We start from the raw sequence: 22591 nt of genomic DNA, 5'->3' as shown, positions 1-22591 counted from the left end.
CACTTTATAGTTGAAATTTGAACGTTAATGTAGATGTACGGGTCAAAAATGGATAAAAAGCAAACACCAGGTTGAAGTCCATCCATGACTGTCACGATATGACAGTCATGTAGCCAGGGCTGGTCAAACCCCCCTATGGAAGAGAGCAAAACTGGATGAGATAGACGCCCTACAGTACCGTTACAGCACTCCAGCCGCAATGCAATGCAATGCCCTCGATGTGCAGAGAAAAGTTGGCAGACTTGCGTGTATATGGTGTCATGACTAAAGATTGTGTCGCTGTGCTGCTGTGTCTGTTTGGATAGTTAAAGAGGGAAGGGAAGAGAAGTGTAGGTGCACTGGAATGCTCTGCGTGAAGAGGTGGAAAAAAAGGCACGGAACTTCTGAACAGAAAGAATGGATGACTGAACAAAACAAATCGAAACGTAAGCTATGTTACCCTGACGACTGTGGTGACAATTGACAGCTGCCCCGAAAACGACATTCATGGTAAGACATCATGAGCAAATAAATAGCCAACTATTTTCAGACAAAATCTGTCGCTCGAAGAAGGGGGAGAAAAAAAAAGGATTCATGACTGAGAAACCGATGACCTCATGTGGGATTCGCCCATCTGACTGCATCACTTCAAAGCAGCTAATCAAAGTAAATGAATACTTTTCATTCTTTTTAATCATCGATTCTTCTGGGCCAGAAGTTATTTGTGAAATTAACTGTTTTGTTTGTCGTTTGGTTTGACTAGTCCGGGGGATTTTGTATAACCTATGCAATTAGTCATGGATGATCGTGGATCCCAGGGTCCCTCGCATCGACGACGCGGCTCTGGTATGAGGTATGTAGGATCTACCATATGATCTGTCATCTGGTTTGTCAGTAACTGTCACCTTTATCATCCTTTATCGTACCTCATTTAGATTAGAGGCATAGTTAGAAGGACCTACGCGACCCATGCTAGTGCGGGAGAGCATTTCCAGCTGTGCTGCTGAGATATCTTGGAAAAGCATATAGGAAAAAAGTGTCAAAGCTTGGAGTGGAATTTTCTCAGCAGGAAAATGTCTGAAAAAAACAAAACAAAACAAAGTGTGCAATGCATACATGATTCTGAACCGATTGCTTTATCTAGATAGAATACAGTGGTGAATTCGTGCTAGTGTGAAAGATACTTACAGCATGCAGAGAAATTGCAATTTTGCAACTTGGTAATTGTTTGTCTAGGAGGGCAGTGGTTCTCAACCTGTGGGTCGGGGCCCCCAGGGGGTCCCCACATTTAAGGACCGTTAGGACCTTTTTAATACCTATAAAACTAAAAGAAAGGAAGAAAAGAAAAAAATAGCATTGCTGCATCAAAAGTAATCAACAAACTATACTATAAAAACTGGTCAAACATTGGCCAGATTGTCAAATAATATAAGAAAGAGGCAAACATTTTGAAAATAGCCGATCTACAAGCTCACAACGCCTCTCGTTGCGAGGCGCTATGAGCTTGTAGATCTGCTATTTTCACAATATGTATCTGTGGAGCCAATTCAAACAAAATGTAATGCTTCGACTCCAATAATTCCAAGTGTTTGTCAGGGTGGGGGGTCCCCAGTTTAAATATGATAAATATTTTGGGGGGGGGTCACGGCCTGAAAAGGTTAAGAACCACTGGTCGAGGGCCTATCTATAGGCAAATGCCAGAGTGTAAAAAGCAGCGCATCTTTCTGATCAGCCTCTAACAACATATCCTCTTGATATGACTCAAGAGTCTTGAGTCCCTAAGTGAAGGCACAGTTGTTGCAGACATTTCAACCTTTGAACTTCACTCATTTCCTGCTCTCAAAGTTTTAGTGAGAAATTGCCATGACCATATGTAGAGGTCATGGGAAGCATTTAGAGGCAAACCAGTCTGCATCCCTTGCCTACAGTGATGAGCCGCAGCGTGAGCTAGTGCAGTGATGACTGATGAGCTGTAGTATAGCCTATGAGCTTAACTTTTATTTTGTGGGAAGTATATGCGGTCACAGTGTGCTTAAAACCCACTTCATTTGATATGCGCAATCGATCGCAAGTATTGATTTGCCCCGTCCAATAGCAGTCAAAGAGGATCTGCCTCAAAGTGTTATGAGTGTATGACACGTTGGAATTTCCCATCCAGTTTGGTTCAGGGACGTGGAGATGAGATGATCTCAGCTGCCTGTGTTCCAGTGGTTGGAATCATTAAAAAGAGGGAGTGAGTTTCCAAAGTCTTAATTTTTGTACTTCTTTTTTTTTTTTTTTACACACAGTTGCTTCTCATTCCTTTGGCATTCAAGGGAGGGCTGCAGACTTATTGTGATTTTAATTAGAGGTGAGATGGAGAATTTGAAAGCTTGATAGCAATCCATTGGGATGTGTCCAAGAAAGTTGCCGCTTTGCGTTGCAGTTTTCCATGAGTGAAAAAAACTAAAAATAGCATTTCTGCACATCTTGTGCAATTTGATGAAAAAAAATATGGTCTTGGTGTGACTACTATGTGACCATATTTCATAAGCATTGTGTAATTTGGTAGCAGAGCCACACTTTGGCAGTGGCGAGTTGCAGACTACCCCAAATCTCTCTGTGGTTTGACTGTTATTTGGAAAAGAAAACCACTCTCTCCATAAGTGTGGCGTGGGGGAAAGCACATGTTGCCTGTCTTATTTGTGGCTCCTATATTTGGAGCCAATAAACCACTGCTTCTGAAACCCCACTCACTTTTGAAGTGCATTTTGTATGTGAACACTTCATGTGACCCTCAATGCTATGCTGTATTTGTTAGCCAGCTACTGACGTTGCCAAACACACTGGGCCAGCTGTTCTCTAAGAAGTGCTGTTGGCACATAAATATATTGCTCATATAAAAACATATGGTTCACAAAATTGCTGAAAATTTTCACCTGTCTCTGTGTTTGTTGTGGAAACTGGAAAAATGATCTCTGAAGTTTTGTTTTCTTTCGTTAAAAACGCACCTGGTGTCATTTTAGAGGCTAGACAATTTGGCAGTAGACTACAGTGCTGATTTTTCATTGTCTCTTAATTACTTTTCCCCATAGCGACATAACAAGTAGCATATCGATTTATTCTTGCTTCTATCTAAAGTGCTCTGCTTTGGACCTATTCCTGATAATTGGACACACCTTTAAACCATGATCTCACATGGCTGGCTTTCCTCAGGGCAGAATGTGGAATTGGTTAAGGTATTGTGAATCCCCACAGCTGTTTCCAGACATGCAGGCAGTCCAAGGGCACAGCTGCTCACATGAAATCCAGTGATGAAAACGATGGCTAGAGGGATGGGCCATCCTACAACAGACTCCCAGGGAAAAAAATCTAATTTAATTCTGAGATTGTACAAATGGACCTGAAGGGTCCATTTGTACACTCTCAGAGTTAAATGAACACTCAGGATTTACAGCGCACAGACGATAGAGCATTAAGCAACAGGCCATGTCAAGCTGAAACATTGCCCAAGCAAGATGTTACAATCGCGTGTCATTATTATGGAACAGAACATGTGAGACTACCTTTTAAGATATTTTCAACCATCAGACCAAAGAATTGAACCTCATTAAACACAGCAACATTATTGATTGTGCTATTTCTTTGTGGTTAAAACACTTCATAAGAATTTCCCTTTGAAATGATCCTGAGCTACAATAAGACTGGTTTTACCAGAGTAACCAGACCGTTTGGCCATGAACATAATTCCCACTGTAAGCTATATCAGAACTTAGCGATGATAAATAATAAATGGTTCAAACAATACAACCTTTAAAAGTCAGTTCAACCATACTATACCCCATATCCCAATAATGACCAATACATCCACCCTCAAGGATATTGGAATAGGACATTTTTCAGTGTCTCAGACTGATGTTGGAGAAATGATGGAGACAATAATATTGACTTGAAATAACAGTTTGTACCAAACAGTTGCTGTTGAAGAAGCACAAGAAATATTTAGCAATGTGAAGTCCTGACAGTGGCTTTGAATACAGGGACTTTTCATCATGAGGGATGGTGTGCCTTCTGCTTCACAGAGCTAAATGAGACAAGATGGCCAGCATCCAGAGGATGGGGAATAATGGGTTGTCTTTGTTGCCCTGTCGTAGCCAACCCACTGACCGTAAATACCGATGAATGCATATTAGTGGCTTGTTATGAAATCATCAACTCCAATTCATGAGTTGTTATAGATTGTTTGGAAGCAGAGTGTATACAACGGGCAATGTTATGATGTGCAGTGCCACTATTAAATGTACTTCAGATGACTTATTGGATACAACCCACCTGAACGGCAGCGGGAATGTAAGATATGCAAATAGCCTAGAAGTCTTGGCACTTGGTCTGTGTCTGTCGTGCACTCGCCCAGTCCATAACAGATGGGCGCCTCCCACACTCAGTCTGCATGGCATTATGAATTGCTTAAAATGAACTTGTTCTTTGTATGCTTTCAATAGGAACTGTTCATGTTCCGTGTGAATGAGCTAAGTCATCACAAAACCGATTGCTTGCATTTGTTTGACCTCTTTAGTCAGTGTTTGTCTTGGTTAGATGAAATCTCTCGGGAAAGTGTCCTAACAACAAGAGGTGGCATGTCATCAGTTGATTTGGACATAAGTGGATCCGTTTACTACACAGTTAATTGAACTCTTCAGAGTTCAATTAACACTGCAGATTTTTCTGTTTATGGTTTTGACAAGTTTGGAAAACTTAACTAAGTGATGACAAACCTGAACCGCTTTGTAAAAAAACATGCTTAGAGTCAACAATAAAAAGTGTTGCTGTATACATCTTCAGCTGATTCCCAAGATGTAACTTTCATGTGCACACATTCTTCTTACTCACTGTATCATACCTGTGCAGTAATATATTAACCACTTAAACCATATGCTTCATTGACTAGGGTCCCCAGGGCTCTATACCTGGCCCCCTCCTTTTCCCCCCCTCTACAACAAATCTCTTGGTCGGAAATAGCGAATCTACATTGCAGCGCATTTTGAACTTGTTGATCTGCTATTTTAAACGAATGCTCGCCTTATTAAGACATTCCCAGAATTGGGACGCTTAGGTTCATGTGTACCTGCAAACCTGTAATATAGTATATTAAACCTGTAATTAATTTTGACTCATAATAAGTACAGTACCTTCACTCGATACAGCTTCACATTTATCTCCCCTCAAATGAAGTCCCATTGTTCTTTCAAAACATTCCAATTCTCCGGGACAGTAGACTGTAGTACAGTATCAGTGTCTAAACTGTCTGTAAGCTTTTATGTGGAAGCCTCTGTGCTTCATGTGACCAGCAACAGGGGAAAAGCACACTGGTGTCTTTGGTAGATGCCTCAACTATACACAATGCTGCATTGTTTCAGAAGAAAGGACACAGTGTGATAGTAATAATTATGACTCAAGGGATAACTTTCTCTCTTCCCAAGTCATCTTATGTCAAATGTTATGTCTGCACAGAGAGCATCAACTTTGAATTGCCTACTGTTTTCTGTATGTTATTCCATAGGGAGCTGCAAGTTTCCATGTGCATCTGAGGGATTTTAATTTAAATACCTGAAAAGCGCTAACAACAACCTACAGTACTCAAATTCTACCCTCTTATCTAGTTAAAATAAATGGATTTTGTGCATGTACTTGGACTTAAACGCAACTGCTTGTTGTTCACTTAATGTTTGGCAGATGTTTACCATTCGTTGACCGTGCCAAGTCACTGGTTTGTCCTTGGGGAATTACTCTGGGCAAGAATATTTAAGCTGCACTGAGATAAGGTGTGGGGAACGTAGAGAGTCCAGCTCACAAGCTGAGACGACCTCCCCTGTTTTGGGTCATTAATAAAGAACTGAAAGATCAGCCAGGATTATTTGAAATCTCATTATCTGACTGGCAGACGTACATTTACTGACTCTTTGACCTGCTGGCAGTCAGTCTTGCAGCGTTTTTTCCTGGCTCAGAATGGGCCTTTGAGGGTGACTGTATGACAGTAAGCATGATACCCCTGCATTGCAACTATGTGCTATACAGTAAAGGCAATAATGAACTTTACGTGACAGATGTCTATGTATTTCCTTGTTCTTTCTGGCCATTTGATAAACAAAAATGTTATGACGGAGGAAATTAAACCCCAAGTAACTAAATGCTTTTAAAACAAATTTTATTACAACTTTGGAAGAGGGGCGGGCAATACGTTTGTGGGAGTTGGACTGGGAGTGGCCTTCCATCCGAAGGGGCAGGTGATTGGCTTACAATCCTAGTGATTGATTTGTTGATAGCAAAAGAAAAGCTTGTCTTACTTGGGCACCAAGGATACATATTGTATTCTAAATTCTTATCATTTTGGTGCTAGTAGTTTTTCCTCTATCCAAGAAAAACCATGGTCTTGGCTATCAGTGGTGGAAAGTAACTAAGTACATTTACTTAAGTATTGCACTTAAGTACAATGTTGAGGTATTTGTACTTTACTTGAGTATTTCCAATTGCCAATACTTTTACTTCTACTCCACTACATCTCAGAGGCAAATATTGTACTTTTACTCCACTACAATTATTTGAAAACTTTAGTTACTAGTTTTATTACTTTTGTTACTTTTCATATATAAATTATGATTTTATGAAACATACATTAACCACCTCAGCTCTATTTTATACCTAGGCTATTTGAAAATAGTCGATCTACAATCTCACAACGCGTCGCATCGCGACGTGTTGTGAGATTGTGAGCTTGTAGATCTGCTATTATTTTATAATATTTTAGTACTTTTACTTTTGGTACTTTAAGTACATTTTGATGCCAATACTTTCGTACTTTTACTCAAGTAAATTTTGAATTCTGGATTACTTGTAACAGAGTATTTCTATATTGCAGTATTGGTACTTTTACTTAAGTAAAGTAAAGAATTTGAGTACTTTTTTCCACCACTGTTGGCTATGCTGTGGTATTAAGTGCCGTACAGTTTATATTGCAGGACAATGAGTGCCACGGGGAGCAATGAGTAGTTAATGAAAACGCGGCAGATTTTAGCATATGGCTATCGTACTGTATCGAGAAGCTAATAATAACACCTTGTGGCTGGTCCAGTCCCTGTACAGTATATCTACCAGAGAAGTCTACTGTAAATAAGGGTGCCCGACTATGCCATGGGAGTTTGTGTTTGGGTGAGCGTGTGTTTTGGAACCCGTTGTGGGAAAATGGTTTTTGTTTTGCCTAAAATAATAAAGGATACACATAGGAAGTGGGGAGTTCTCATAGGGTCCCTGTGCTTTTTTTCTTCTTCTCCCTAATCTCTTTCCATCCCACAACGGCTCCTGGAGTAATGGCCTTTCCAGACCCTCTTTAAACAGCTTGTGTTTACTGTGAGTGACCTCTCACCAAATTACCAGCTGTGGCCCTGGCCCTGTGTTTTGTCTTTCCACAGGGATTTCAGCCCCCCCCCCCCCCTCTTCTGTGCAACTCTTCAACCCCACCTCTCTGTCTAGTTCCCACTCACTAGTACCACCTCCTTATAATCTGATGGGATTTGTGTTGTCGTTGAACGAGAGAGATCAACTCCGAAGTGAAAGTGTGTGTACGAGTCCGCCTACTGATGGCGAGTAGTACCAAGACTGTTAAGCACTTTCAACCCATGGCGTTTCTATTTTGGGCATGTGATTATAGGCACACAGAAAAGAAAACATTTTCAAAAAATATCAATCTTTTTCAAAAATGTCAGAATTTTTAAATACAGTGAACATAATAGATCTAGATATGCTATTTTCACTATTCGTCATACAATGAAGCATATATGGGCTTAAGGTGCCTTATGGGCTCTTATTGGCCGAAGGTTTGGCCGAGACTATGTTTTTCACCCTGTCCGTCCGGCGTCCGTGTGTCCCTGTGTGTGTGTGTGTGTGTGTGTGTGTGTGTGTGTGTGTGTGTGTGTGTGTGTCTGTCTGCGGACAGCTCATCTCCGTTGGCCCGATCGCAGCGAAACTGTGCACCGAATTTTTCAGGTCGGCCTGTTATAGTGCCACCAGGAGGCCAACAATTCTTTTGATTTTACTCCTACAGGTTTTGTCCAAACCTCACGCAAATCGGTACACAGTCAGTATCTCTATGGTCATGTGATCAAGACGGATCTTTTTCATATTCCATCCTGATTGGCTAATATTGGCCTCCAAAGTTCGCAGGATTGGTGTGTTTTGAACAAAATGCCTCAAATCCTGAACGCAGCGTTTTTAGCGCGCACATTCCCACTAGGACGAGGAAGAAATGCCACACTTTTCACATTGGCCTGTTATACTGTAGCACCCAGCAGGCCGATTTTTGCAAAACACATTTTGTGAACAAAATGCCTCAAATCATGAACGCAGCATCCGATTGCCGTTAAAGGCAGAGGAAGAAATGGCACCCTTTTCACATTGGCCTATTATAGCGCCACTAGGAGGCCACAATAACGTACCTGACCTGGTGGAGGTCTGTACTCCGAGGAGCACTTTTTCTAGTTCCAGAATGAAAGACACCTCCATTGTTTCTATTACTCATAGGGCGCTGGAAAGGTACGCCTCGCTAAAAATAGGCATAGACAAAATAGGCTATTATGTTACATCCAGTACATGCTTTTAAGTCTATAGAGAATACTAGTCAAATAATGCAAGGCATCGGCTTAAGGGAAATGCCATGGTAACATTGTTGATTTAAAGTTTTCATTGTGCTGTAGGAAATTTGCATGAGTAATAGAGTGTGACTGCTAGAAGCCAAGGTCATAGCTTCCTTCTTTTTGTTGCAAATATTCAATAGATGGACCCCTTTGCATAGATTTTTCCACTGTATATTAACTACTGCATGATCAGAAGTGTGTAGAGTGTACTGGTTTATATATGTGGCATTTATCATATTATCAGGAAATGTAGGTTTCCCATTTGAGGTTGTATAAGTATTGTTTTTGCAGCTATTGTAAGGTGTTGACTAAATTAATGATGAAAGCATTAGAGCGCTCGCCAGAGTGAACAGTGTCCCTGGTTTTGCAAAGTGATAAGTGCTGACAGGCCCTTTTCTCAGCCATCACTGTTTACAGTATCACCCCATCTGTCTCTGTTGCAGAACTTTGTGGAGTTTTGAATATTGCATTAGCCATGCCTTTTCCTCGGTTTGGTTACTGAAACCACATTCTAAGTTGCTATCCCTCATGTGCAAGAGATTTATAGAGGCTCTGTGCAAATTCAATCAAGTGAAACTGAAGTGAAACTGAGAAGAAAAAAAAACAACAACTGTGGCATAGCCATCCAAAAGCAAAACTCTTCATTACAGGTTATTTAACCCATTAAAGCCGGGAACGCATCTATGTAACCACTTTAACCATTATTTTATACTTTGGCTATTCAAAAATAGCAGATATACAAGCTCATAGTGCGGCACCGAGTGCCACGCTAAGAGCTTGTAGATCTGCTATTTTCTTTTTTAAATCATGAACATTGGTGCAAATCTTTGAATGTATATATACTTTTTTAACTCAAATCTTTGCTTCTGGGGGTCCCTGGAACAACATTTTGGGGGTCCTTGATATGAAAAAAGTTTGCGAACCACTGATATTATAGCAACATAATAAAAATCAAAAAACAGTTAGGATTTAGAAGACATTTGTAGAATCCCCCAGAAGCAAAGATTTGAGTTAGAAATGTTTGCTTTAAAATATATATATATTCAAAGATTTGCAAACATTTTTCACGATTAAAAACAAATAGCAGATCTACAAGCTCATAGCGCGGCACTCGGTGCCACGCTATGAGCTTGTATATCTGCTATTTTTGAATAGCCAAAGAAATCTAAAAATGACACACAGATGCGTTCCCGGTCTTTAAATTTTTTATCCCACGATTTTTGTAACCCATTTTTTTCACCCGGTGCCAATTTCCTAAGTGATCCTGGGCGCTACACCAGCCCTACACTGTATTACACCAGTCACCCCACAGTAGGGAGGCCAGGGCCGAGCTCATGCTTCCTTCAGGCATGAGAGCCAACTGACCTTCTTGTCACCTGACAGAGGGGAGTTTCCCTGGTTGGACGTAGCGCGTGGAAGGAACACGTTATTCCAACCAGTTCCCTTCCCCTCCATCAGGCGCCCCGGCTGTCATGGGGGAGGCGGTATAGTGACCAGGATTACTACATGTTTTTGTGAGGGTATTAACTACCCTAGGAGACACGGGGAGAACATGCAAACTCCACACAGAGTAGGCCCTTTCGCCAACCCCACCTAGGGTATGGGCGCTGATGACGCGGAGGAGAAGACACGCCCCCAGCGCCCCCAGCGTCCCCGGCGGGAATCGAACCCAGGACCTTCTAGCTGTGAGGCGACAGCGCTACCGACTGCGCCACCGTGCCTCCGCGTTCCCGGTCTTAATGGGTTAAAATGGCAATGATGTAATGCCTTTATTTTGTCTGATATAATCATCTTCACATTCACACAATCAGCTCTAGCTCTCTCTAATGTTATTTTGCAGTGAGCCAGCTCTCAGAAGAAGGGTGTGGTTTGTGACATGACATCAAAAGGTTTTCATGATGAAAATCAATCACGGGAACACAAAGCATCACCTGATTGAATTAAAGGTCTCAGACGTCTCGCTGTTCTCTATCATGTCGAGATTATTTCTCCATCCTACATATTTCATGCTGGAGAGATAGTCTAGTCTCTCCACTCAGAGAACCTGGGTTACAATAGGTGTTATTACACACACACACACACACACACACACACACACACACACACACACACACACACACACACACACACACACACACACACACACACACACACACACACACACACACACACACACACACACTGTTTATTAATATTTTCGAATTAAACAGAAAGAGTACAATCAATTTGGTTAATACGGCTGATGATCTACTTTATCCTATAATGTGACTTTGATGATTTCTCAAAACACATTTGTGATAACCCAGCTTAGTTATTTCTTTAGTTACTCTACCTTAATTAATTAGCTTATCAAGCACTTAAGCACTATGTACTTCACCAGAGCCGAATGTGCGTCCTGCCTACCCAATCAAAAGCCATAATAGTGAAAATAGCCGATCTACAAGCTCACAACACGCTGTGATGCGAGCACAAGCTTGTAGATCAGCTTTTTAACCCATTTAGACCTGGATCGCATCTGTGTCATTTTAGATTTCTTTGGCTATTCAAAAATAGCAGATATACAAGCTCATAGCGCGGCACCGAGTGCCGCGCTATGAGCTTGTAGATCTGCTATTTTTTTTGAATGTGTGCAAATCTTTGAATATCTTTTTTTTTTTTTTATCTGAGTGCCGCGCTACAAGCTTGTATATCTGCTATTTTTGAAAAATCTTGAAAAAAATAAATGCAATTTTTTTTTCTCCAAAAACTGTTAGGATTTAGATTTTTTTAAAGAATCGCCTCAGGTCTTAAGCTGTTTTAGATAATGACATTTTTTTACTTATATAATGGCATGGCCAAAATGAGAACCCCAGGTTGAAAGTACAGTAGTGCACACACCCATGTCGTGATGCATTTCAGAGCACCGCTCTACCAACTGGCCCTGCCCACAGGTTCATGTCTGTGCAGGGAGGCAAAGCTGATTAGGGCTTTGCTTCTGACTGGCGGTGGGGGAGTGCCTCTGTATCGCAGCCACGCTGTGCTGCCGCCTGCTCTCTGTGAGACAGGGCCTCAGTGACAGGGGATTTAGGTACAGGAGACAGATTTCTCTGATGTCACCGATGGGGCGCGGCATTAAGGTAGACCTGTGGCAGCTATACAGATAGAGCCAAGTCTCTCTCTCTGTCTCTCTCTCTCTCTCTCTCTCTCTCTGTCTGCCCAGGGGAGATACTCAACAGCATGGGAAGTATTTAGGAAGAGGGAACCTCAGGCAAAAGAGAGGTAAGGCAGAATAATGATTATTTGGCAATCAGCTTGGATGAGTGGGTCTGTCTCATATAGTCACATGGCTTTCCAACTTTCCACTTCTTTCTCCTCGCTATGGCTAGGCCTTTACTATACTATACTATACTATACTATACTATACTATACTATACTATACTATACTATACTATACTATACTATACTATACTATACAGCATAGGTTGGCTACTGTAAATGCACTGGCTTACTCCTGGTATCGCAGAGGTCCCTTGTAATTATTGGTTATAAGCCCCATCCTGCCTCGCAAGCTTGCACCAAGCCTTAGATAATTACACTATTGAACGCAAAACAAGAGAAGGCCAACGTGTGTATTTAGCGCACAACACGTCCCGGTTATGATTAAGCTAAGTTACAGTTGTGACATCTATTTGGCTGAGATGGGGCATGCAATTGAGTAATTGTGCCGTGGCGTGTTGAAGCCTGTTACAGATGACTAGTTTCTACGACTGCTCTTTGAGTAGAGAGGACTGCGAGCCACAGTGTGTCGTTTGAGTTCATTGAGCATTGTTTGCCGTCGTTTCTTAAAATAATGCTGGGTGTTGTCTGAAGGAGCAGGAAGCCTCCTTTGAGAACTTTGTTTGCACCCCTGTCCATGAACCCACCTTTCCCCAAGGGGCCCACTACTACCAGCAGCTGGCAGCTGACATACCACAGCAGGCAGGCCTGATAAACTCAAGCCTTTCTCAGAAGCTCACGGAGTAACAAGGTCAAATATGAATCCTAAACACTGGCCCTGGTTGGTTACCTCTCGGCACGTTACATTTGTACACTCTTACAATTAACAAATGGCTAAATTAAGACTGAGGATTTGACTGAATATAATGCTTGCCCAGTGTTATATTTATTTCCAAGCCCTGCCTTAAGGACATTATTATTGATGGTTCTGGTTCTGGTTGAAGTCCCACCAGCTGCAACAATGTGCAAAGGAATGTAAGGAATTTGGACATGTCTCTGTTTAACATATTCTTTTATTATCATTATTGTCCATATTCTACTACTAGACAGACACTGTAAATCCACTTGACTAATTGACATTATGTTTATATATATATATACTAATGTATTAATACTAAATACTAATGTGTTACTGAATGTTAGTGTTCACAATTACACCCCCCACTCCACCCCCATATCTGTAGCTCCTCTCTCTGCCTCTCTCGTCACACTCACGCACACCCCACACACACACTCACACGCACACACACACACACACACACGCACACACGCACACACGCACGCACGCACGCACGCACGCACGCACGCACGCACGCACGCACGCACGCACGCACGCACGCACACACACACACACACACACACACACACACACACACACACACACACGCATACATACACATTGCTCTCCCTATCTGTCTTTCTGCCTCTCGTGCTTGCTCTCTCTCTCTCTCTCTCTTTTTCTCTCTCACTACACACATAACCATGAAGGTATTCCAAGTATTTTTACATCAGAAACTGTATCTGGGGCTGTTGTTTGATAGCCAATAGAGTAGACTACATCGTCACATAAAAAGAAACATGGCCAAGTTGGACATTTCCCTTATGAGAATATGCATTATAGGAATAACATTATTTATGAATTATTTATGCTTCTTTTGTCTGTTGGCGGTTGCATTACACATCCCTCTCTGGTGTGAGCCAGCGAGGGCACCGCACACATAAGAATTTGTGGAATACACTAGTGCAGTGTTTCCCAAACATAAGGTTGTGACCTATTTTGGGTCGCGGACGCATGTTTTGGGTACTAGGGAGTGAGTAAAAACCATGTTCATTTAGATAATAAAAAAAAAAATCTAAATGTTCTCAGAATTCTTTGGTGTCGCAATGCGACGCGTTGTGAGCTTGTAGATCGGCTAATTTCAATATTATTGAAATAAGGCTTAAAGCTACACTATGACTTTGACCAATCTATGTCAATGTGTGTAGAGCATGTTAAGACAATATAACTAACACAACTGCAGTGGTTGTATTTGGTCTCCCTTCTCTTCTTCTGAGATTTTTTTATCCCGTGGTTGGTAAGGTCTGAGCACTACTGCTGGTTGACAAGTCGTACTGCCCGAAGGTCAAAATTCAGTTTCTCCCCTGGAGTAAGAAGGCGTGCTCTATCAGCCACTTGTGTGTGGGACCTGGGTTTGAAACTGGGGTGGGACATTACCGTCGCAGAGGGCAGCTTAAATTGCTTAATTCATAATGTACTGTATTTTTGTACGTTTGGGTCCCGGGGAGACACCAAATGTATCTGTTGGAATCTCGACCTGAAAAGGTTTGCACTAGTGCAGTCACAGGTCACAGCCAGGCAGCACTAGATATGTCATTGAAAAGTTATTACAGTTTAGCACCCAGACCGAAACAGTCTTTATCACAGTTGCTGCGTTGTCAGTAAAGAGGACTCTTGTTATGATGCTGTGGTTCTCAGGATTAATCTATGATGAAACATAACACATGGTACAATGACACACAAGGCCTGTTATTTCCTGGAGGTCTGTGATCATCTCTTAACAAGTGTGTCCTGTGGCATTGAAAAGGGCTTGTTTGTGAGCATGATCAGACCTCCCTGGGAAAACCTGTGAATGAGATCTCAGCCCTCGGGTCAAGCTGCGACACGTTTTCCCCCTTTATTCAACACACCCAGAGCTTCTGAAAAACATGGGTTTGGACTGTAAAAACAAAACGGCATCCGTCTCCTTGTCTCCTTGTCACCCATGCCTCAAGGTTCAAGGTTTCTTTATTGTTACATCTTGTGTACGGGTACATAAGAGTAAGATTATTTTTGTTATGGTTCCTCAGATATTGTAGCACCAATAATAATAATAGTCTTCTGTTGACATGACTGGGTTGGCTTGATCCACAAACATAAGACATACATTCTGCTTAGGCATTTTCCCATCCACTGCTATATTGTGTATTGTTATTTATTTTGGACATATGGCATTCGTATCCTGAGGGATTCACACCCAGTGCAAGCATAGCATGAGCTTCAATGCACCAAGTTCATGTTATATTTATTATGCTGAATATCACAGGATAATATGTATGTCAAATAAATAAATCGACAGTAGTAGCCTGTGATGAAGTGAACTTATTTTGGTTTGTAATCTCATTGAGCCAAATTTACCTTCAGAGGCACAAAATCTAGACTTTGTACTCCAGTGTGTGTGTGTGTGTGTGTGTGTGTGTGTGTGTGTGTGTGTGTGTGTGTGTGCGCGCGCATGCGCGTGCGTGTGTGCGTGCGTGTGTGAGTGTGAGTGTGAGTGTGAGTGTGAGTGTGAGTGTGAGTGTGAGTGTGTGTGTGTGTGTGTGTGTGTGTGTGTGTGTGTGTGTGTGTGTGTGTGTGCGCGTGTGTGTGCATGCGTGCGTGCGTGAGTGAGTGTGTGTGTGTGTGTGTGTGTGTCTTAGTTGCGCCTGTCTGTTCAGTTCACATACTCATGAATGAATACATATTCATGTCAAAAGAAAATAAATACCTGTACATGCTTCACCTCTGCATTTATTTATTTAAAAAAAGGACCTTTCTCAATTCTTGAGAAATGAAATGTCAACCTTTTTTATATCAATCAATCAATGCAGAGGTGATAAGTGTGTGGGGGAATTTCTTTCTTTCTTTGGAATTGGATCATTTGGGGATTTTATTCCCTGCACCACAAAATAACAAAATAGACAAAGCAAGTGGTGAGTGCGTGTTGCCTTCTGATTTAACGCTGATTTGTTCATGGTCATATCTAGTGGCTCCAGACCCCACTGTGACTGTGGGCTTTATATTATTGTTTATGTAACACTTTTACTTCCTAGTCTGCAGTGCTTCCTGCTCAGTGAGGGCTTGCTTCCTGGGCTCCCGGCAGTGATCCTATTCTTTCACAGAAACCTTTCAACAACCTTTTGCTGTTACTGTACCAATGTTACTGAAGTGACTCTGAGATTAGAGCAGTGATATGATTGTGCCCGCTAATGTGTTTGTACACATTTCACCGTAGGGTGCTTAGGAAATGACTTTCTAGTGCAAAGTGTACTGGCTGGAAGCAACATTATAGCTGTGCAGCAACTTTGAATATGAAGGCGACATTTGTTTGTGTGCTTGTCTGTGTCTGTGTGTGTGTGTGTGTGTGTGTGTGTGTGTGTGTGTGTGTGTGTGTGTGTGTGTGTGTGTGTGTGTGTGTGTGTGTGTGTGTGTGTGTGTGTGTGTGTGTGTGTGTGTGTGTGTGTGTGTGTGTGTCTGCATGTATGTGCTTTCATTTCTATCATTGTGTTTAAGGACAGGAACCCCCTGGAGAAAGTAATAATCCTTTCCAAGATGTGGCTTAGTGGGGCCTATAAACTTTAGACATTGTTCAAATTCCTCTTTGGGAGTAAGTTGTGCCCCCAGAAGAGACTGTGTGGGTTGTAGCTAGCTTTTGTAGCTAGTTTATGAAATAACTTAAATTCATAATGTACTTTCATTGAGCCACTGAATGACGTATCATGGGTTTTGGATCTGTACACTACTGAATAACGTTCCTTGACTTTGCTGTGGTCTAACATAAAGAGCTGCAATCTTTATTCTCAAAGGGAACATACCAAAAAAAACACACACAAAAACTTCCTAGACACAGCAAAATTCTGAGTATTAATGTAACTCTGAAAGTGTACAAATGGACCCATACAGGTACATTAACTCATTAACTCTTTGTATTGTACTGTGCAGAACTAATCCAGCTTTACAATGAGGATCCTATTCACATAACTTTTAAATGCTGTTTAGAAAAACACAGCTCTACTCTCCTCTCTTCCCAGGGAGCCCAATCTATTTAATATGATAATGGTGTAATTAGCTTAGAGGGGCAGACTGCTTCACAGTAAGGATTTCCTATATGGTAACAGATGGCTGGCTTTTCAAGCCACAACATCTTAAGACTAAATTAAGTCAGACAGTTTGCTTGTCCAAGACATTTTCTGTGGTTTAATTGTTTGTATGTGTGATTACTGCTGGTTGTCTCACAATTGGCAGAATTCTCAGACAAACATTCAATAATAACCACGTAATTAATATCGACATAATCACACCAAACTCAATTGACAATCACTCAGAGTGAGGTTTGCTGATACAGCACATAAGGTGTTATACTAAACTTACCTTGTACAACCAAAATGATCTGTCCACAGTTATTTAAACTGAAGATCACTTCTCTATGCTTGTATTTGTCAGTCTCACATGCTCTTGTCTCTTTCGCTGCAGGCAATGAGTAAATCTCTCCACTTGAGTGTCTTGTGACTTGTTTGCAAAGTGGACTTGAGCTCTTTCATGTAATAGCCTCTCTGCTTACTTTAACATGGGGAAGAAAGGCTTCCTTTCATACTGTCTGATGCAGTTTGATTTTCAATCAGCTTGTTGTCTAAGATTGCACAGACCTTTCTAATGAAATGATATATATTTAAAAAAAAGGCAAGTGGTATTGGCATTTAAAGGGACTACACCATGAATTTAAAAAAATAAATAATATCATATTGTTTATGTCCCTCAAACGTTTTTCAAAAGGTTTGAGCCTAAATCAAGCCTCAGATATAGTCATTCCAACTAACTTCTCTCTGGCTTATAAAGCACTTTCACCTGCAATACCACATTGTCCTGTTTGGCATGGGGGGCTATTGAGCCAGTTTGTATACATGTTATCTCCTGGTTCTGTGTGGAAAAAATAATAATAAAATAAATAAAGAATACATTAAAACATTTAAAAAAAAGTTTTTTTTTTATATTTGTTTTTAGTTGGAACTGAAAAAAAACGGGAGGGATTGTCCCAGACGTGACGTCACGTCTGGGTGAAAATCAGTTTGGTCTGTTTTGAGACCAATTTACAGAAAACCCCAGATATGCTGTGAAAGCCTGAGTGTTCAAACTGGGGTATTTTTGGGGATAGAAGAGAGGTAGGGGAGACCAAAAACACACAAAAAAGAAGGACAAGTTAAAATTCATGGTGTAGTCCCTTTAATATATGTACCTACCATCAGTGGTGTAAAGTAACTAAGTACATTTACTCAAGTACTGTACTTAAGTACACTCTTTAGGTACTTTTACTTTATTGGAGTATTTCCAATTTTCAGTACTTTTACTTTTACTCCACTACACCTCAGAGGTAAATATTGTACTTTTACTCCACTACAATTATTAAAAAAAACTTTAGTTATTAGTTACTTTGCAGATATAAATTATTACATTATAAAACATACATTAACCACTTTAGTCCTATTTTATAACTAGGCTATTTGAAAATAGCCGATCTACAAGCTCACAACGCGAGCTTGTAGATCTGCTATTTTCAAACATTTTAGTGCTTTTACTTTTGTTACTTTAAGTATATTTTGATGCCAATACTTTTGACTTTTACTCAAGTAACATTTTGAACACAGGCCTTTAACTTGTAACAGAATATTTTTACATTGTGGTATCGCTACTTTTACTTAAGTAAAATATCTGAGTACTTCTTCCACCACTGCCTACCATCTGTCACTTGTTTTTTCTAACTGGTTAAGTTTGTGTTTTTTTTCTTATGTACGGAACGGATGCTACAGTGTTGTGAGAATAATGTGTACTTTTCTTGTCATCCAAAATAACAGGGAGTCAACCAAAAGCAAAGCCCCGTCTCCACCGGTCCTAACAAGCCTGGACTCTCCTGGCTTCTCCCAGAAGTACCCAGGATACCCCCATCTGACCATGGACCAGAACGAGAACCAAGACGTCTCTCTGGTGGTGGTGCTGCCTGGCGGAGCAGAAAAGACAACCACGGTCCCTTGCAGGTGAGACTGCTTAACCCATTAACTGCCAAAGACGAGTATATTCGTCTTTTAAAATCCACCCGTTAACCGCCAAAGACGAGTATATTCGTGGGAAAAACGTCCAGAGCCCAAGATAACGTGATCCGAAGATTTACTGCTCCATTCACCTCCTGGTTAACTTATTACTTTAAAATCCTGTATCTCGGCTCCTGTGTACTTTTTTTTTAACTATGTATTTTTGGCAAAACATGCTATTTTCAACTGGGTATAACAAGAGAACGGGAGGTCACGATGACATTTTCTTTTTCACGGAAGCACAGTGATTTCCTCTGTGATTAACAACCATCAGGGGAGCGATCATACTGGAGATACATATTCTGTGGTTCTTGAAACATTTGTCAGAATGCTTTAAAATGCTGGCAGTAGCTACCTGCCAGCATCAGAAAGCCCCTGGCTGTGAATGTGTTAATGAAATAAATTCACATGGGACTCATGTACTGTATCAGCTATGCATATTCCAGCGTAAGTAAGTATATTTACTATTATACAATAATATATGAGAAATTGTTGTATTATTAATATGCATTATGCATCTTCAAAGACATATCACTTTAGACTGAAACAGTTCAGAGCTTTAGCTGAGACACAGTATCATCATGACGTTGCTTTTGTATTATGTCATCCTTGCAAAAATCTGTTCTAAAGAGGTTGAGTCAGAGAGGTGGAGCAGCAGACGTTGTGGTTTTGGTTAACAGTACGTGTGCCATTTAAAAGAAAAATATATATTGGCGGGACTTCTTTCTAGTACTATATGATTACCGATGTGAAAACACAACAGTAAGGTTTCGTGCACCGTCGCGCCGTGTTTGTAAACTCATGGCTTAATCCAAACTGGCGCATATTCAGTACAAACACATGCATGTACCGTATGGTGGAAGGCTCACACTGTTGGATTTGAGCTGTGACCACACACCATTTAATCAGATCAACATGTGTCAACACATCCACGTCAATGAGGCTTGTTAGAACAAGGTCTTTGTGCCCTTGTGTGTGTGTGTGTGTGTGTGTGTGTGTGTGTGTGTGTAGTGTACTCACACGCATGCACGTCGCACGCCCCCCACCCCCACACACACACACACACACACACACACACACACACACACACACACACACACACACACACACACACACACTGTATTTCCATCAACAGAGTTTATTCATGATATCATTGTTCCCTCCTCACAATGCACATTCCCTCATAGGTATGGTATCTGGTGCCCCTTTGGCCTCTTGTGAAACAGCCGAGGACATTTTAATATAAAAGGATTAGGCATCAAAATTCTTCACCTTCTTTTCTCCTGCCTGCAGACTTCAGTCAACTCATTACGATGAAGATTAAATGTTTGACGTTGTATTTCAAAATAGTTTTTTCCCCCCCCGCCCCAATTTAGTAATTGCCAATTCACCACCATGTGTATATAGTCCCTGTCACTGCTAACCCTCTACTTGATTTTTGATACACATGGAGTTGCCAGCCAAGTGAGCCAAAACTCTTTTCACCTGACCAGGAACACACTACGCCTCCCTCCCATTTGAACAGGCAGCGCCCTGACCAACCTGTAAGAGTCGCTCGTGCAGCAACAGAGATTGCCCTCCTTCTAAACCATGAACACAGCCGATTGTGTTTGTTGGAGCGCCCGGTCAAACTGGAGGCACCGTGGAGGAATCAAACCCCCAGTGATGGGCAGTTACTTTAACCCTGTAAAGGAGGGAGCTTCATGTACCTATTGTAAATACATGTAGACAGATTTGCTGGGGAAAAAAGGCTGAGCCATAAGGACGGCAGTCGTTCAGTCCGCTGGTTTGTCCGTCCGTCCGTCCGTCCGTCCGTCCATCCTACTGGCTGTACACCTTCATGCTCCCCTTGGCCCCTACTGATTTTGGTGACCCCCAAGGCCTTTCCTCCAGCATCACCATTAGACCAACATGCCCGATTGCACACAAAGATTCAACTGCACACAATATTTCCAAATGAAATGATCAAATTGCCATGACACTTGCTGAGTGCCTTCATGCTCCCCTCCTCCCAGGATGACTCCTACTGATCCTGGTGACCCCCATGGCCTTTTCTCTAGCGCCACCCTTAGGCCAAATGTACCAGCTTGCATGCAAGACGTCTCAAAACCGAATGGGTTGGATTGCCAAAATGTCAACTTTGCACACGACAAGATATCTCCCAGGCAGATTGCAGGATGAACCCTAGTGATTTTGGTGACCCCATGGCCTTTCCTCTAGCTGGCATTATCCTTTGGCCAATATTACTGGTTGGGTGTAGCACAGCCTCTAGGGGCTACATGCTTGTGTTTTGAATCAATTGTAAAGGTCCTTGCACACTGGTGCGTCTTTTCGTTGCGTTTTTTTTACAACAATGAAAAAAATTGAAAAAACAATGAAAAAAAATAAAACGCAACGAAAAGACGCACCAGTGTGCAAGGACCTTAAATGTTTTTTTCTTTATATTATAACATACAGTACATCTTTCACAAGACTCATAACAAGTACAATTACCTTATTAGATCTAACCACACAACAGACAGCTAGACATAAGAAGTAGACAAGCTTTTCCACTGTGACAACAAAGCAAGTCAAATTAATATTTTATTAGATCCCTCGTTGCCAGTGGCTGTGCGCCACTGGCACTAAATCAGATTTGACCTCGATTGCACCCTCTGATGACTAAGTTTTTGTTTTGGGTGTGTCTTGCCTCGTCTTTCAGCAAACCCCTGATGGATCTCCTGGTGATGCTGTGTGCCAAGTATCACCTGAACCCTTCCAGCCACACCTTAGAGCTGGTCACCACCAACAGAAATCACGTCAAGTTCAAGCCCAACGCGTTGATAGGAACCCTGGAGGCAGAGAAGATCCTGCTCAAACCAAAAGGAATGGAGGACAAGAACAAGAAAAGCAGCCCACAGATGCCTGAGGTAACTGATTGTCTCGAGTTTATGCCTCACGTTTTTGCTGGCATAACCCATTTAGACCTGAGGCAATTTATTTTGAAAAAAATAATAATAATTGAAAGAATTTTATTTTTTTTAAAGAATTTTCAAGATAAAAATAATAAATAGCAGATCTACAAGCTCATAGCGCGGCACTCAGTGCCGCGCTATGAGCTTGTATATCTGCTATTTTTGAATAGCCAGAAGAAATCTAAAATTACACAGATGCGTTCCAGGTCTAAATGGGATAAACATTGTCATCTTGCATTTTCCACTAAATAAAGTGTATATGTCAAAGAGGCTTCCTTTGTTTCCTCAAGGCGACCGTTCGGATGGTGATAAACTATAGGAAGACTCAGAAAACGATACTACGAGTCAATCCCAGGGTGCCCCTGTCCGAGCACTTGCCAGCCATCTGTGAGAAATGCGAATTCGACGTGCAGACGACCGTTTTGTCGAGAGACGTCCAATCGCAGGGCCCTTTGGATTTGTCCAATTCCCTCAATGACTATGCCATAAGGGAGGTGTACGCCAGGGACAAAGGTGAGAGCTTAATCGCATGCAATAACAATTACCATTGTGTGGCCAGCACTTGAGATTTGTTTTACACACAGGAAGCATATTTGCTTTGCATTGTTTTTGTAAGTCTTTCCACTTACTGAAAGTGCATAATGGATTGTTTTACTGCTGTTCCTCTCACATGCAGACCAGCCTCCCTCGCCCGTCTGTCCAGCCTCACCAACTCTTTCAGGTATTAGCTCAGCCTGATTCCATCATTAACCCTTTAAGACCTGAGGCCGATTCTTAGTAATGTCTTCTAAATCCTTAACAGTTTTCTGAAAAACGTATGTTTCTATATCAGTGGTTCTCAAACCTTTTCATGTCAAG

The 22591-nt window shown here is 41.5% G+C and overlaps 1 protein-coding gene across 3 annotated transcripts in view; it reads left to right on the top strand.

Moving 5' to 3' along the window:
• The first annotated feature begins 173 nt into the window (after positions 1 to 173).
• cobll1b (cordon-bleu WH2 repeat protein-like 1b) overlaps positions 174 to 22591 on the top strand; it is a 32311-nt gene continuing 9893 nt past the window's right edge. The window contains exons 1-7 of one of the 3 annotated variants that reach the window (XM_080413050.1): positions 174 to 645; positions 743 to 832; positions 11845 to 11901; positions 18546 to 18725; positions 21481 to 21688; positions 22024 to 22246; positions 22410 to 22454. In XM_080413050.1, the coding sequence (XP_080269176.1) occupies positions 765 to 832; positions 11845 to 11901; positions 18546 to 18725; positions 21481 to 21688; positions 22024 to 22246; positions 22410 to 22454 (781 nt within the window). In that variant the 5' untranslated portion in view covers positions 174 to 645; positions 743 to 764. The remainder of the gene's footprint in view (positions 646 to 742; positions 833 to 11844; positions 11902 to 18545; positions 18726 to 21480; positions 21689 to 22023; positions 22247 to 22409; positions 22455 to 22591) is intronic. The other 2 variants (XM_080413051.1, XM_080413052.1) reach the window with 2 other exon arrangements.

Source organism: Gymnoscopelus braueri, assembly GCF_963280865.1.
Source record: "Gymnoscopelus braueri genome assembly, chromosome: 18".
Taxonomy (NCBI): domain Eukaryota; kingdom Metazoa; phylum Chordata; class Actinopteri; order Myctophiformes; family Myctophidae; genus Gymnoscopelus; species Gymnoscopelus braueri.
The sequence above is the reverse complement of the archived record's forward strand: the minus strand, read 5'-3'. Positions and strand labels throughout refer to the sequence as shown.